General features: G+C 39.9%; 1 protein-coding gene across 1 annotated transcript in view; it reads right to left on the reverse strand.

Moving 5' to 3' along the window:
- The window catches only part of cdh8 (cadherin 8), a 136,234-nt gene that overhangs the window by 17,240 nt on the left and 100,904 nt on the right, over nt 1-18,090 (reverse strand). The window contains exons 4-6 of the mRNA XM_053617414.1: nt 15,286-15,453; nt 15,014-15,201; nt 7,856-8,100 (exon numbers count right to left, since the gene is read on the reverse strand). Coding sequence (XP_053473389.1) covers nt 7,856-8,100; nt 15,014-15,201; nt 15,286-15,453 — 601 coding nt within the window. The remainder of the gene's footprint in view (nt 1-7,855; nt 8,101-15,013; nt 15,202-15,285; nt 15,454-18,090) is intronic.

Raw genomic sequence — 18,090 nt, forward strand, 5'->3', positions numbered from 1 at the left:
GAGACAGAGCCTGAAATGTTCTGCTACCCGTCAATCAAACTGACAAAAGTACACATGGTACCGTGGGAGAAATCAGGACAGGCTGTGGGTGGGTGGGTTTTTGGTGATGTGGTGGTAATGATGGAGGGAGTTAAACAAAAAATAAATAAATAAAACAGACACGTGTCAACTTTGTAAATATCGCTAAACACCAGCTTACACACATTAGTGCTAAAATCCGCCTCACGCTCATGTTTAATTGTGAGATGGAGGTCAGATTTCAAAGCTCGAGTCTAGACTGCATGATTAAACGAATCCATTAAAGTCATCTCGTCTCGAGCCGCTGCTGTTATCTACGGCTGAAAACAAAGCGAAGCAAAGTAATAGGTCTTTAAAGATGAAGCGAAATGCTTAATTAGGCTTAATATCTGCAACGAGGCCGGCTCGCTTAGTGGCTTTTTATCACTCTTCTTTTTTTTTTCCTTTTTTATCCTTCATTATTCATCATTATTATCGTAGTTGTTGTTATTGGTGGTGCCTTATTCTGCTTTATAAATGCATCATACAGCAGGACTAAACAGTAACACACACACACACACACACACACACACACACCGGCAGGGACGTAGTTTGGATATCTAGTATGTTTTGCACTGTATTTTGTCATGAAATCATGGTCATGCTGAACTGATATAAAGAGGTCAAATGCAGTGTTTGAATTAAACCCTGAAAAAAATAAAACCCTTAATGATTCCATTAACAGGCTGAGAGTTTTTAGAGGTTTTAAAGGGTTTAGATGGAACTGAGGACACGGACACTGGGGACGTGTCGCCGCCATTTTTTGATAACTGATCCTGACCATGTTTTTTTTCTTTCTTGCTCTATTTTTAAATCTTAAATAATGCTTTTTTGGCTGTTTTTATTTTATTTATTTATTTTTTTTACAGGACCACAAGTAGCTCCTGTAGTTTCCCTCCTCCTATGGATAGTTCCACATGGACATCCTAAAGACCTGCACTTCCCAAACAAATTATTCCCAAGTCTTACCCTTCCTCCAGTACTGTAGATTTATCCCTAAGAGCTGCTTCTGTAGTCATAAAGACTGTCCTGTGTTCATCCCAGTTCATCCCAGTCCTCACAGTCTGCTCAGTACGGTGTGCCTTTACTCTTCTACGTACACCTGCATACTGTAATGATTTATAATCCCACTAAATGGTGTCACCCGGGAGAGCTTTCTTCTTCTGAAGTAAAAGTTAAAATAATTTTACTCTTCTGGGTCCCAGGAGGATAAAATAAGTATAACTTTCCAGTGTCTTTTATTTCCTACACTCTCAACACACGTCGATGTCCATCTGGGAGAAACGGTAATGGTATTATGTCCTACAACAAGGTGTTTCTATCATATCGTGCTATAAAGGCGTCTATGCTCCTTGCGTTGAAACGGTAAAGAGGCAGGACACATTCAATTCAATTCACTTTTATTCGTATGGCGCTTTTAACAACGGACATTGTCTCAGAGCGGCTTTACAGAAACATATAAACACAGGTTAGAGATTTTAAGAGTGTGAATTTATCCCTATTGAGCGAGCCGGTGCTGACGGTGGTGAGGGGAAAAACTCCTTAAGATGATATGAGGAAGAAACCTTGAGAGGAACCAGACTCAGAAGGGAACCCGTCCTCATCTGGGGAACGATGGATAGTGTGAAAGAAAAATACATCTGTTTATAGTGAAAATAAGGAAACACAAAGACTACCAAACATGAAGGAGAAACAGCGAGGCTAGACAACTGAAACATGATCCGAATAGTGAGAGAATGACTAAAGACCGACAACGTGGGCTAGACAATACGTGACTTAAATAATTAATTCATCAACGTAAATGCGAATCAGATGCAAAGCAGTCACGTGACTGCTTAAGCGTCGTGATCAGGTGGTGAGCCGTGGCTGATGAGAGACGTAGTCCGACGCATGACTGGTGCAACCATGACACAACGGAGCAGACGGGCTTAACCAGACAAACTAATGTGAAAGTAACTGAAAAAAATAACACACCAGAGCAATAAATCAGGGACAAGGCAGGGGCGGACTAGAGGACTAGAATCCAAAGAAAACACACATGAACAGCGATCAATAACAAAACAAAACACATGGAAGAACATTCAGAGCGCACTCAGGGGGAATTACGTGACGCACTCTTTTTCTTTGTTTTTTTTTTGAAAGTAGGAAGTCTTTAATTAACAACATCTTGGTTGTAGGTTTCTGTAAGGTTTCTGGGGAACCCTCGAATGTTCTATGCAGAATCCCACAACAGAATGTTCTTCGCACAATATATCTGCGAAGCTAAGAACCCATAATTATCTACTGAGCTCTTAAAGAACCCTTAAAGAATCCTTTTATTCTCCAAAAAGTGTACATATTAACTGGGTACGTGTGAAGTACAGACTCCAAATTATTGCTCATTATTTTCTTCTTAATATCTACAACCTGTCAGAAGTTTAACTTCTTGGTGTTTGGTACACTCTGAAAGAAAAAAAAAATAAAATAGTTTTCTTCAAGGGCTCTTCAAGGACCTCCTAAAATGGTTCCACTCTGTTGGGTTCCCAAAGGGACAACCGAAGGAGTCTTAAGCGTTAGATTTTCTAAGAGTGTAACCCAGGACGAGAAGCGATGTAAGTGGTTTTGGAGATAGCATGGGGACTGTAAAGTGCGATGTATACAGTACATGCGTACGGTTGTGTCCGTACGGAACGATACGATGATAATTGTCCATCACGCTCTCAGTTTATCATTAACATCTCATTTCTAGAGAGGACGACATTAAGTGCAGCTGTGAAATTGGAGCGTTATAGCAAATGACATTGCGGTATGATAGTATTATCAGTGCTGCGTGTGGCATGTTGTTATTTTTCTCTCTCTGAGCATCTCTCAATCCAGGGCAGGAACGGAGCGGGGCGTGCGGCTGGCGGTTTGCAGCGTGTGTCGTTTGCTTTTGTTATTAGGTCAGTTATTCCAGGGGGAGGGTCACAGATGCACAGTTTATTCCACACTGCTGCGGGCCTCCAAATGCGAACATTACTAAATAAGCGAGGACGGCGTGTTAAAATGCAACGTGTCCCGTCCTGTAAATTTGAAACAAATCCTAACGAGCAGAATCACCTTGCTTGCATGTGTGCGAATGTGAGGAGAGACAGAAGGAAAGGGCTTTAAAAGTGCAGTGCTGATAAGAGGATAAGAGCGTGATAAAATCTCGGCTGAAAACTGGACTCGTGTTTTGGGTTTTTTCGAGGGGGAGGGGGGATGGGCATGGGGGATTGTATTTTTTTTTTTTTTTTTCCTCCAGAGTGCATTTGATGTCTGCGCGGCTTCAAGCAAAACAATCGACAGGAAAATGCAGCTCTGCTCTGTTTCGACCGGAGTCTACCTGCAATGTCTTACGCTTCAGTGCATTAAGTATAGCTTTGGGCTTTTTGTGGAGATGGGGGGAGATGTGGGGAAGGATGGGGTGGGGGAAGGTCGTGAGTATACGAGAGAGAAAACAAAACAAACCAAAAAAATATGAGAGAAGAAAAATCAAAGAGACTGGGAGTTTGAATAATAATAATAAAAAAAAAAGCAGAGAAGGAGTGAAAGACTCTTCGATCTATGCCGGTAGTCCGAGAGAGATTGATTTGATTTGATTTGAAGGAGTACAAGGTAATCTATGCTCAAACCAAACTGAAGGCGTAAGGATGTGTTAGTCTGCCACTTCTCTTTTTTCTGCTCTTCCATTTGCAAAGTGCCTTTTACCTTTAAATGACATTATCTGTGCCGGTAGTCGGGCGGGAAAGTGACTTTGCCACTTTATGCCTCGAAATTCACTTAAGGATCCCGCAGCCTCTGTGAAATATTGGAAAACATAATGTATTTCTTGATGCCGAAGTGGGCTTGATCAGGTTTTGCCAAACATAATTTACTTGATGGCCCCGGGATAGAAGTAATTCATCTTACAAATAAAAAAAAATCGGTGCACCGACACAATGGAACACGCCGCCGCTTGGCAAATGCAATCAGCGTCGACGTCGAGAAACCTTTTCACGCAGACAACGTGAGCATGCGAGAGGTAGTTTAACACTGTCACGGTACATGCTGGGGGTGTTGTTTTTCCTGTTCTTTTCTTCTTAAATACAGGACAACAGCAGACAAATATGTTTTATATTATTCATTTTCTGGCCTTGGTCGCGGTGGAAATCTGATATGTTATTATATAAATATAATTATTATTAAAAGAAACCCCGGCGTTTTCGGTCTCATTATCTCTATATACGTACAATTACCAAAGAGAAGAATTTTAACATTTTCTTACAGCGACAAAAAATAAATGAATGAATTAAAATACAAGGCGTTTACAGCAATCGGATCTAACATAAGCGTAAAGGGCAGCGGTTGCGCTTGTTACACTTTTATGAGTTGTTTATTAATAAATAATAATAATTTCGGACAAACAAATAAATAAATAAAGATCACAGCTTATCATGTTACAGAGAAACCACAACGTGTAAGCTCGTCTGTCCTGAAGATGTCGGAAAACCTCAAGCTACAGGTTTACCTCGTTACAAAGCCCTGACACTGGAGACTCCTTCCATGAATATTACAGTAAGCAAACCTCTCCTTACAGGAAACTTCATCATATCAACAAACACACACATTTTTTAAAATCTGTTTATATGGAGCGTCCTCTGTACACGTCCCTGTGAATGAGCCGTCTCTATGGAAACGATAATCTATTAGAAGGAGCGCATCAATACAGTATAAACCTGTGCTACTGTTATAGAAAATAAAGCGACACCTTCTGACCGATCAGAATCCACAGTTCAACAGTTCTGTGGTGTAAAACGTCAGATACGGTGGATGGAGATGAAACGATAAAACGCTGAAGTATTGTACGCTACGGTTGACGATGGCACGCGATGGCGATCGTGCCGCTCCACCCCTTCGCAGTATAACCCCTACCGTAGGCCTGCTCTGGAACTGATGGCTGTACTGAATATGCTAAGCGGTTATCTTTGCTTGTATGTCCTCATTTGTACTGTAAGTTGCTTTGGATTAAAGCGTCTGCTAAACGAATAGGCTTACATGTCATAAAAGTAACTCGTTCTCATTTTCACTCCCATTGAGATAAAACCTGTTTCTGGTGTTATCACATAGCGATTAACCCCGAAATGAGAACACAGCACCAGCAGACAGATGTTTTCCACCATTAAAGTGCGCCTTCATATAAGGACATGTCCGACTTCCCGCGTCGGGGTAAATTAAAAAAACTCGGCAATCGTCGGGATACACACTCTGGATGAACTCTGAGAGGGGAAAAAACACCCAATTTCTCTTCTTTTCCCAATTCCCAGAGTAATTACATAACCTGTTGAGTGTTGTCCCTGAAACATGGCAACTCACTGGAGAGTTAATGAAACGCTGCGCCGGAGAGAGAGAAATTGCCCGTGTAACCTATAGGCAAGGTGCCCTTGTGATTTTTTTTTTTTCATCGAAGAGTACTCGGCAAAGAAAAGCAGGAAGTCACAGTGCGCCGGAGTTCCACTGCTCTGTTCCCGATTCCTCAAACCCTCAAGAGCATCTCGAGGGTTAATGCTCAACATCCCTCTATATTATTTTTATTTTTTAACCATGAACATTAGGAACAATCCTGAGAGAAACTAAACACTCAATGCTGGGTTATTTTCGCACGTTCAAACATTTTTTATAACAATTTCATCTCACTTATTTTCTGCACATAATGCAAGAAATTCATTTTAGTAAGAGTGATTTTTTTTTTTCCCCAAAACGTCTGCAAACAGGAAAGAAACTGCATTTGGAAGAGAAAGGGGGGAAATACAGATTTCCTCTTCCTGCATTTATTATATAATTTTATAATATGATATACTGTATGAAATACTGTTGTTGTTGTTGTTTTGCACATTTTGCAAATGATACAAATAAATATAGGCTATATATTTTTTTCAGTTGTGATTTAAATTGTGAAGTTTTGCTGTATATTAATTTTTTAAAAATATATATAAATAAATATATAAAACGACACGTGTCCATTAGGAATATAATTGATCTCAGATTGTGTTCATGTTTTCTATTTCTGGGTTTGATTTTATTCTGCACTTATATTATTACATCATTAAAGGAATACTTTGATGCTTTAATGAATTTCTGCACACACTGTAAGTGATTTCTTCTTCTTATTTCTCAATACTTGATGAATGTGCTGCTTGTAAAGTAATAAAAATAACAACGACCGAGACACGATTAAAAATTCAAATGATTATTATTATTAAACATTTTTTCAGCTATACTAATTCTAATATAACTCTATAGTAATTTTCAGCTATAGTATTTTATATAAAGGCCGAAGCCTTACACCAGTTTTGCAGAACTGTGTTATAAAGTCTATACGCAGTGCTCATGAATGTGTTATCCAAATATCCAGATATCCAAAGTTCTGAGGAAGAAGTGTGAGGAAATGGTGTGCGGAAGTGGTGTGAGGAAGTGGTGTGAGGACGTGGTGTGAGGACGTGGTGTGAGGAAGTGGTGTGAGGAAGTGGTGTGAGGAAGTGGTGTGAAGACGTGGTGTGAGGAAGTGGTGTGAGGAAGTGGTGTGAGGAAGTGGTGTGAGGACGTGGTGTGAGGACGTGGTGTGAGGAAGTGGACTGAGGAAGTGGTGTGAGGAAGTGGTGTGAAGACGTGGTGTGAGGAAGTGGTGTGAGGAAGTGGTGTGAGGAAGTGGTGTGAGGAAGTGGTGTGAAGACGTGGTGTGAGGACGTGGTGTGAGGAAGTGGACTGAGGAAGTGGTGTGAGGAAGTGGAGTGAGGAAATGGTGTGAGGAAATGGTGTGAGGAAGTGGTGTGAGGAAGTGGAGTGAGGAAATGGTGTGAGGAAGTGGAGTGAGGAAATGGTGTGAGGAAGTGGAGTGAGGAAATGGTGTGAGGAAGTGGTGTGAGGAAGTGGTGTGAGGAAATGGTGTGAGGAAGTGGTGTGAGGAAGTGGTGTGAGGAAATGGTGTGAGGGAGTGGTGTGAGGAAATGGTGTGAGGAACTGGAGTGAGGAAATGGTGTGAGGAAATGGTGTGAGGAAGTGGAGTGAGGAAATGGTGTGAGGAAATGGTGTGAGGAAATGGTGTGAGGAACTGGAGTGAGGAAATGGTGTGAGGAAATGGTGTGAGGAAGTGGTGTGCGGAAGTGGTGTGAGGAAATGGTGTGAGGAAATGGTGTGAGGAAGTGGTGTGAGGAAATGGTGTGAGGAAGTGGAGTGAGGAAATGGTGTGAGGAAGTGGTGTGAGGAAATGGTGTGAGGAAGTGGTGTGAGGAAATGGTGTGAGGAAATGGTGTGAGGAAGTGGTGTGAGGAAATGGTGTGAGGAAGTGGAGTGAGGAAATGGTGTGAGGAAGTGGTGTGAGGAAATGGTGTGCGGAAGTGGTGTGAGGAAATGGTGTGAGGAAGTGGTGTGAGGAAGTGGTGTGAGGAAATGGTGTGAGGAAATGGTGTGAGGAAGTGGTGTGAGGAAATGGTGTGAGGAAGTGGTGTGAGGAAATGGTGTGAGGAAATGGTGTGAGGGAGTGGTGTGAGGGAGTGGTGTGAGGAAGTGGTGTGAGGAAATGGTGTGAGGAAATGGTGTGAGGGAGTGGTGTGAGGAAATGGTGTGAGGAAGTGGTGTGAGGAAATGGTGTGAGGAAGTGGTGTGAGGAAATGGTGTGAGGAAATGGTGTGAGGAAGTGGTGTGAGGAAGTGGTGTGAGGAAGTGGTGTGAGGAAATGGTGTGAGGAAGTGGTGTGAGGAAGTGGTGTGAGGACGTGGTGTGAGGACGTGGATTGAGGAAGTGATTAGTGGAGTTTCTTTACCTGATGAGGCTGCGTGTAGCGTCCTGGTCTCGGGCTGTAACGGTTCCGACGACGGTGTTAATGGCGGCATTCTCATGCACTTCAAACACATAAGTGGACTTTGTGAAGACGGGCGGCTCGTCCGCGTCCTCTACAATGATTTTGATCGTCGTTTGGTCCATAAACGGGGCTCCGGTCGCTGAAGGCCGAATGTTGGTCGCCACCACCGTCAGGTTGTAAAAGTTTTTACTCTCAAAGTCCACAGCCTAAGAAGTGAAAGAGAGAAAACACAGAAAGAGAGAGAGAGAGAGAGAGAGAGAGAGAGAGAGAGAAATCCGTTTTCACTAATGAGTAGAGCCGCAGTGATGGATGGAATCTCACAGGGTCTACAGGTCACGCTGATACACAGCATGAGGGACGACACGGCCGCTAACGCAATAACACAGAGCAAAAAAAATGTTATTTAGCGGCAATAATGGCGCGCTCACCTGAAGCGTAGGAAGTGTTATTAATTTGTGTGGTGAGACGGCATCTGTTTGGGATTTAGATGAGCCTGCAAATAAGGTTAATCTAATGCAATCACAACAATCGCATTGCAAATTGTTAAGCAATCACCAAAAATATAATTTGTATGTTTGTGCTTGCTGAAAACAAAATTACGCTGGCCCACAATACCATGACGTTAACATGGTTAATGCGTTCTCCGAGGCAACCAGCCAATGGAGAAGGATCACCTAAAAGCAATTTGGTGATGATTTGCAATGATTATCAGAACAGATGAATATTTGTCAGTGTGATAAAAGGAGCAGCCTGTTTTTTGTTTTATTTATTTATTTACCTATTCATTTATAATTTTTTTACAACCTCATTAGTAGTCAGACCGGCACGCTCGTATCCCGGATCACCTCTGATCTCTGCTATAACGCAGGAGTAATGGGTTCAAGCCACTGCTCCGCTCCGTAAGTGGGATCTATAGCGAGAGTTATATCGGTCAAAGCACAATAAAGAATTTACAGTGGGTGCATTAACTTTCAATAAATGTTCTGCCTCACAGACTCGGACTGTGATTTTAGAAAATCACATCAGCTTGAAAAATGAAGAGCACGATGTGCCCTTTTCGCCAAACACACTCAATCGTTCAACACGTGTTTGGCTCTGGTTATGCGGCCACCGAGTAATGAACACTACAGTTTGTTAGAATCTCACATTCACATTGTCCAATCAGCTAAAAGAGCTAAAAGAGTCACAGCACAAAATATTGAAGCTTAGTTTGGTGTCCTTCCACACCAGCATCTGACCCAGGAAGGGGGTGTGGCCTAAAGTTTAAAAGTGTACTTTCGTATGTTTGAAGAGATTTGGTTAATGATATAATTCCAGGTGGTGAGCTTCCCTGACTTCAGCTAAACATCAGACACAAATGATGTGCTGTTTGTGTCCATTTCATTCTTGTGCTTGAATTGTTTCTTTAAAATTTCTATTATACCTCAGTTTCGTTTCAATTATTACCGATATAACCAATATGGAGGGAAATGGAGCCACTAATATCACCATTTTGGTCCTTTCACCCATTTACAGTTACATTTAATGTTGTGGAACGTCTGAATGATTGTTTTTTTTTTGTTTGTTTGTTTGTTTGTTGTTAACTAGAGACGCTGAGCTGAGCGTATAAAGTGCCATGTTGAATTCTGGATCGTGATTGGTCAGAAGGTGTTGATTAACTTTCTATAACAGTAGCCTTCCTTGGCAGTATGATCGTTTCTATAGTAACAGCTCATTCGCAGGGACGTGTATTGCAGACGGTCCACATAAACTGATAAAAATAAAATGTGTATAATCACTGGCATCAGTAGGGTCACGTTTATTTAACTTTCATGAAAGGAGTCTCCAGTTTCAGTGCTTTGTATCAGTGAGGATAAATCTTCAGGACAGAGGAGTTTACTCGTCGTGGTTTATCTGTAACATGTCAAGGTGTTGTTTTGTTTGTCTTATTGACTTTAAGAGAGAGAATAAAGAGAGGGCCGGTGAAGGAAAGACTGTTTATAGCTGCTATAACGGAAGTGCGAACAGGAACTGACTCATTTAGCTGACGTTCCCACAACGCTAAATAGATAGGAATTTCAATGTCATTCTTTAACGAATAAAAAAATGTAAAAAGTGCTGTAGTATAAGAGGAATAAACACTTCACGATGTGCCGTTGTAGGAAAAATAATCACCTCCACTCAGTATTTTACAAGAACAGCTGTGAAACCCCTCCAGCTTTTATCCGTCCTTCCCTCGTGTGAAAAACGGTTTGTTGACCAAACTGTGCTCGGGTAAAATATGTGCATTCTGCGACGCAGCAGTTTCCTTCTTCTTTTTCCTTTCTCATACCTCGGAAAGTGATGACTAAGAGACACATTATTATATTTGCTACATTAGGAAGGTGCTTGATCGTGCAGTTTAGCACATTTTCGGAGCGTTTCAACAAGCCCCTGTGCTCTGTGGCACTATTCCATTTGGGGAAAGAAGCATCATGGCCTGCTATTCTTCAATAATAATTCATGCCTTTTGATCCAACGCACCGAGTCAGCCGCACTCCTGGTGCATTATTTCATTACGCCTCTATGAGTGGGCTAAATACGGCTGTCACTTGACCCACATCGTTCCACACAACCACCGCTTGCTTTTTTCGTAACGACTTTTTATTTTTTTTTCTTCTCTGGATGATGCTGAAGTGTCTGGAGTGTGTGAAAGTGTGTGGAGGCTGTACTCCATGCTTGAGTCCTGAAGCACATGGACGACATTTCGTTCTTGAGTGCGTGACTGGATCAGCCTGAAGGGGGCAGGAGATTGAAGCTCACCGATCTCAAATGCCAAAACTGTGCTGCGTAACAATTTCCACTCCAAATTTAAAGCAGCAGTTTGTCTTTTTTTACTGACCTCTACTGTGTGTGGGCTGAACTACAATCACGATGAAAAACATTACAACTGTACCTCAGCCCCCGACCTAGCACCTACATAAAACCAAAAAGCCTTTTTAAGAAGAGGAGTGGAGCTAAAATTGAACTGCTCTGTTCTGTTTGGGGGCGGAGCTAATTTCCAGGCCAGAAAATATGTAAATCAGCCTTAAATGAAGAAACTAACCAGATCCTTTTCATAAAAACATAATTCCCTTTTTAAAAATGTCCTCGTCCTTGAAGTGAAATAAAATGATTAATTAAAATGCAGAAAGTTGTCACAATAGTTTATTTTGACATACAGTGTGCTCCATTAATATCGGCACCCTTGCTAAATATGAGCAAAGAAAGCAGTGAAAAATTGTCTTTATTGTTTAACCTTTTGATATTTTGTTAAAACAATTCCCCAAAATACTCTGCTCTCACGGACATCAAACAACAGCAAACACAACACAGGTTTATCAAAAAAAAATGTTGTTAAATATATGTGTACAACAATTATTGTCACTCCTATAAATTCATATGAGAAAAATATATTTGAAGTATATTCCCACTGATATATATATATATATATATATATATATATATATATATATATATATATATATATATATATATATTTATTGATATTAATTTATAAATAATTTATATATATATATATATATATATATATATATATATATATATATATATATATATATATATATATATTTATTTATTTATTTATTTATTTATTTATTTATTTATTTAGTACACCTGGGTGACTAGGGACAGGAAATTGTTCAACCATGACTTCCTGTTTCACAGGGGTATAAATATGAGGTAACACATAGACAAAATTCCCTCAGTCATTCATAACAATGGGTAAGAGCGAGGAATATAGCGGTGATGTGATGTGATGCAAAAGGTTGTTGAGCTTCACACACTGGGAAGTGTCTATAAGAAAATAGCACAAGCATTGAAAATGCCCATTTCACCATCAGGGCAATAATTAAGAAGTTCCAGTCCACTGGAAATGTTATGAATCGACCTGGAATTGGACGTGTGTCTGTATCGTCTCAATGCACTGTGAAGAGGACGGTTCGAGTGGACAAAAAATCGCATTGCAGAAGTTAGTTGTGTCTTGGGGTCAGAACATCTCCAAAACTACAATCCGAAGTCACCTACATCACCACAAGTTGTTTGGAAGGCTTTCAAGAAAAAAGCCTCTACTCTCATCCACAAACAAACTCGAGCGTCTTCAGTGTGCAGACACTACTGGAACTTCAAATGGGATCGGGTTCTATGGTCAGATGAAACCAGAATAGAGCTTTTTGGTAATAAACACCAGAGGTGGTTTTGGAGCACACAGAGAGGTAGCCGTGTGGAGAAGTACCTCATGCCCACGGTTAAATATGGAGGTGGATCTTTGATGTTTTTGGGCTGTTTTTCTGCCAGAGGACCTGGACATTTTGTTAGGATACATGGCATCATGGACTTGATCAAATATCAACAGATATTAAATGAAAACCTGACTGTCTTTGCCAGAAAGATTCAAATGGGCCGTGGTTGGATCTTCCAGCAGGACAATGATCCAAAACATCATCAAAATCAACACAAAGTATTGACTAAAAGGGTGCCAATAATTATTACACATCTATATTTAACAAAAATATTTTTTTGTATAAACCGGTATTTTGTTTGCAATTGTTTGATATCCATGAGAGCAGAGTATTTTTGTGATTTTTTTTTTTACCTAAAGATCAAAAGGTAAAAAAATAAAGACAATTTTTCACAGCTTTCTGTGCTCATAGTTACAAAGGGTGCCAATATTAGTGGACAGCAGTGTATTTAGACTTAGTTTTATTGCTATTAAATATAAAGAGAGAGTCCCTGGCCCCCTGTCCATGTTTTTTTATTTGATTTTATTTTTTCTATCATAGTTCAGGGATTAAATCGCTCCTTTTAGCCTTTCATATCCCCTGCATTCAGGCCAGCCGAAGTCCCGGAGCGGACGGATGTGTTCACAAAAGAGGCAGAAGCTTAACAGGGATGAAAACAGAAGGTGGTGTTTCTCCACTCGTCTCTCCGCTCGTCTCTCCTGAACTCCACATGAGTCTGTAGGTGAAGAGGATGTTGTTTGTCTCACTCTCACAAGGTGCCATCCATCATACGATTAGTGATGCAGGCGACAGATTCCAAGCCGGGAGCGGTGGCACAGAGACTAACAGCAAAATTTTCTTCGAAATGTCACACAAACGAGCCGCTGTCTTTCTTTCCATCTTTCCCTGCTGACACCTGAGTACGGACTTACAGCACGGCGCTGCCGAAATTCTGCATTCTGATTGGTCAGAAGGTGTTGATTAAGTTTCTGTAAGAGCAGCTCTGAAGTTCAGATTATATTAATGCACTCATTCAGACCAGCTTTGTGGAAATTACACAACATGAAATGTCACCATAAATGGATAAACGGATTAAACACAAATGCTAATTTTCGACATACTGCTTGGGGGAGTGCTGTTATAGGAAAATAATCAAATGAGTCAGTAACAGATGCGAGAGCACCCTGCTGTTAGTTAGTTAGTTAGTTAATTAGTTGGTTAACATCTATGCTTCTGCACTCACGGTTTAATTTTTAACACCCTGTACTTCTGTGTTTGTAGAAAAACCTCTATTTTAACATCTTCCACGTGCACCTATGGGGGATGCAAACTTTTGCACGCGTCGATATACAGTTATAGTCTAGAGAACAAAATGAATCGCGTAGACGTGCGGAACTCGAGTGTTCGGTTGAGGCAGAATTGTGTTTGTGTTTTGCATTTGTTTTTTTAAATAATCGGATAATAATCATATCTGCATATGGAAAAGCCATTGTATGTAAATGCAGAGGCCCTTGCTGCAGATTAGAGGACGATGGAGTGCTCTTATCTCTGAAGGACATCTCCTTCCCAGCGCTGTCTCTGTGTATAATTTGTGGACGAGTAACATGACTAAAACATGCGCCGGTTTATTAGACACGCCGTCTGCTCTTTGATATTCAAGCAAACTGAATATGGAGATTATGTGCATATTAAACGCGAACACTGTTTGCACGAGAGTATTCCCGAACACAAATAACGTGTGTGCTGGAGAATATTAGATGACGACTGATACGCTTTTTTTTTTTTTTCCACAAAGACACTTATTAGAAATTTCCAAACCTATATTTCTGGAATAATAATTTCCATTGGATGAGTTCCAGCGAGGCGGCATTGATGTGAGACGTTCTGTAATAAAGTAGAGAACGAACAAAGGACATTTAAAGGACAACCTTGCCAGACATAGCGGGGCGAGGTATAATGGAAATCTTGTTGAACTCGAATAAACATTTGTATGAATATTAAACTCATTTTTATTAAACACATCTTTCATGAATTTCTCAGCGAGAAACTTGGCAAATGGAGCTCTGAATTAATTCTTTATAATTGTTTTTTTTTTTTTTTCTTTTCATTGCTCCAGTGTCAGATATTCAGAATAAATTCTGTTAAAAATAGCTTTGCTAAGACTTTCTCGCACAGCTGTTATGGATGTTGGTTTGAAATCTAGCTAATTCCTGTCGTCGCTTACGTCATAGCGGCTGTAAACGCTCGTTCCCTCTCTCTCTTGAAGTTAATAAGACAAAAAAAAACCCTAGCTTGTCATCTTTTATGACTGAGAAACCGCAAAGAAGCATAAACGGCTCTACCTCTGACTGTTACAAAGCGCTGACACTGGAGACTCCTTCCATGAATTAAATAAACACATTTCTTTCTACAGAAAACTTCACCATATCAACGATTACACACGGTTTTGAATCCGTTTATATGGAGCGCTAATATTAACCTGTGATTCGCACTGACGCTGGAAACTCTATCAGTTATTACACTTGTTTATGGGATGGGGAACGCATCTAAGGTGAGCTGTTACTATAGCAACAACACCTTCCCACCAATCAGATCCGATATTTCAACGTTGCTGCAGTATAAACGTCTTTACCACATCTTCTGACATGTGGAGTTGTTATTATTATTATTATTATTATTATTATTATTATTATTATTTCTTTTTCCTGTAAAGGTTTTTGGTTTATAGATAATATGTCATCAGATACATTGCAGTGAATGTATTTTAGACTGAAGCGACAGCATGTGATTAGAAACATTTGATATTTGTATACAATAATAATAATAATAATAATAATAATAATAATTGTATTTTTCAGAGAACCATGACTGAAATTCTCACCTTTTTCAGAGTGAGGATTCCCTCCTGAGTCTGAGCGTCAGTCACGATCTCGAACACGTCCTTCTCGTCTCCCGCTATGATACTGTACGTCGATTTCGCGTTTTCTCCGATGTCTCGGTCGTTCGCTTTCACTCGTCCTCCGGGTTTTCCCATGCCGAGGTCTTCGGAGATGGTGAACTCGTACGAGCCTACGACACAAAGCTACGATGTTTAATACGATCCGTACTTTTTTATGGACTCCACGTGGTGAACGTTAAGGCGTATATTTTTACCTTTGGAAAATTTGGGCGGGTTATCGTTAATGTCCGTCAGCATTACGGTGACTGTGGTGGTCCCAGATAATCCCCCCATGTGACCACCCATGTCTTTAGCCTGAATGACCACCAGATAATCCTCCCTCATCTCTCGATCCATCCCGGCCAGGGCGACTTTAATGATTGCTGGAATCAGAAATATAAAAAAAAAGGAAAATATTCAGTTAAATGATCAGTAATCACAAAGCTATTAGTCTCATGTTAACCTAAAATAGTATTAACTTTCAGCACCCTGTGAATGTGACATTTCTTTATTCTCTGATGTTATCTAGTTTATCAGATTATCTGAAGATGGATCCTCAGAAGGATAGGAGCAGCATGTTTACGCTGCTGAACACCATCAGACTTGTGTTTGCTCAGTCGCAGCCTGCTAGCGAGCTAAGATGAACTAGCACGTTAACCTAAAGTTGTTTTAGCTGAATGAGCTGTACCTATAGAAACAATTAATATAAACCTGCACTACTGTCAGAGCTGCTGTTCTAGACAATTAATCAACACCTTCTGGCCAATCACAATCCAGAGATGATCGCTGAATGCATTGAGAAAAAGGAACAAAGTGAGACGAAGCAAAATGAAAATCTTTTGCTAACCTTAACTTCCAGCGGATATGAGTTTAAGTGTGGATTTCTTGCAGCCAGAAACATAAAATTGCATCAGCCTTTTTTTTAAAAAAAAATAAAAAAATAATAAAATGAAACAATTGGTAGTGAACTCTCTGAATTATTAGAGCTGATTTTTAGCTACAGCTTTATAAACGATCCTGTCCACTTCAAACCTGCGCGTATCTCATCAAGAGCGTGAGGAAGAATTACTCACAATCCCTGCAGATCATCGAGCTAGAAACTTGTTAGTGGAGGTAAAAAAAAAAAAAAAAAAAAAAGGACGAACGAGGAGGGAAAAAAATGGACTTAAAGGAAATCATTGAGATAATTGGCCGACTGGGTCAATCCTATTTTGAAAGGTATACAGAGCAGATAGACATTGATTCCCGCTCCGGCTCTGGAGAGTTCAGTCGGGATTTGGGCTTTGTAAAAAGAGCGATAATGGGAGAAGCAGATCGTTAGCTTCTAATTCAAAGGGAAGTTTCTCACGTTTTCATTTTCCAGGCAATATCCGGACCGTTCTACAATTAGAGCTCTAAATACACACTGCGGATTAACTTCATCTCTTAACTTCACCTACATGTTCCTAGGGGTGCAACTCAATGACAAATTGGACTGTTCAGATAAACACTGAGGCCCTCTATGAGAAAGAACTGAGGAGGCTCAGGTCCTTTAATGTGTGCACTAGGCTGCTCCGTTGCTGTGGTGTGCTGGGGACGTGACATTGGGACGTGTGGTGCCAACAGACCGAGCGAGCTGGTGAGGAAGGCCAGATCTGTGGTAGCGATGGAACTGGACACGGTGGAGGAGGTGACTGAGAAGAGGATGAGAGGGAAGCTGAAAGCTATCATGGACAATCCTTCTCATCCTCTCTATGCTGAGCTGAGGAGGCTCAGGAGCACGTTCAGGAACAGATTCATCCAGCCACGTGCCTCAAAACGTCTGCAGGACACGTTCATGCCATCAGCCATCAGACTCCACAATGCAACAATACCCAATACCTCCTACTCCACTGACCGAGTCTCACAGAAACACAGTCCTTTCACAGATCTTTCACACGTATATAAACACTGAGGATACGGCTCGTGTACATGTACAAATAGAACTCTAACGTATGTACATACACACGGATCTGTTTTAATATTTCTAATGTTTAGGTGTTTATTGAAATGATTTTCTTTCTTTGATGTTTCTCATCCTACGTGTGCAGGGGATCAATAAAGGTACATCTTATCCTATCTCATCTTATCACATCTTATCTCATCTAATCTGATTTCATCTTATCTTATCTCAACACAATGACCGTTAACAACAAAATACTCAAGAGTACAAATAAAAAACTAACTTTAATACCACGTATTAAACACTAACACACTCATTCAAAAACCATGAAACTGAAACATGACAAATATTATAATATGTTAATGATGTTTCAATTCTTTAGTTTTGCATTGTTTTTTTGTGGCTGTAGTATGCTTTCGTGTTTTTTTTTTTTTTTTTTAATTTTTCGATTGTCTAGATGTATTGTGATTTTTTTTAATTACGGTTTGTGTGATTTAAAAAAAATGTTGATGTCTTGTGATGTCATTATTATTATTATTATTATTATTATTATTATTATTATTATTATTATTATTGTGGACAGGTGATTTTATTTTTCATATTTATAAGCATATAGCAATTTCATTTATTTGTTTTTAATTGTGGACACAGACACACACACACACACACACACACAGATATATATATATATATATATATATATATATATATATATATATATATATATATATATATATATATATATATATATATATAAAAAATGCAAAGGAAAATAAGTGAGGCTGAATATCTTACAGTATGAATGTAAATATATCATTAATTTCCAAGAAGAAGTTTATATAACAATATAAAATATACCAAGCTGTGAGTCAGTGAAACATCTGGCAACCCTCTTTCCATCTATCTATCTATCTATCTATCTATCTGTCTATCTATTTTCACTAGCTATATAACTGTCTCTTATGCTTGAGTTTTATCAAGACTTAAGAACATGCCATAACCACTGAAATCCCCCATTTCCCTTCAAACCTCAGACATTAAGTGTTTGTAATGCAGGCTGGTGAGTCACAGAACTCTGCCTTGTGATAGCTGAAAGGAA

Source organism: Ictalurus furcatus, chromosome 27 (genome assembly GCF_023375685.1).
Source record: "Ictalurus furcatus strain D&B chromosome 27, Billie_1.0, whole genome shotgun sequence".
Classification (NCBI taxonomy): domain Eukaryota; kingdom Metazoa; phylum Chordata; class Actinopteri; order Siluriformes; family Ictaluridae; genus Ictalurus; species Ictalurus furcatus.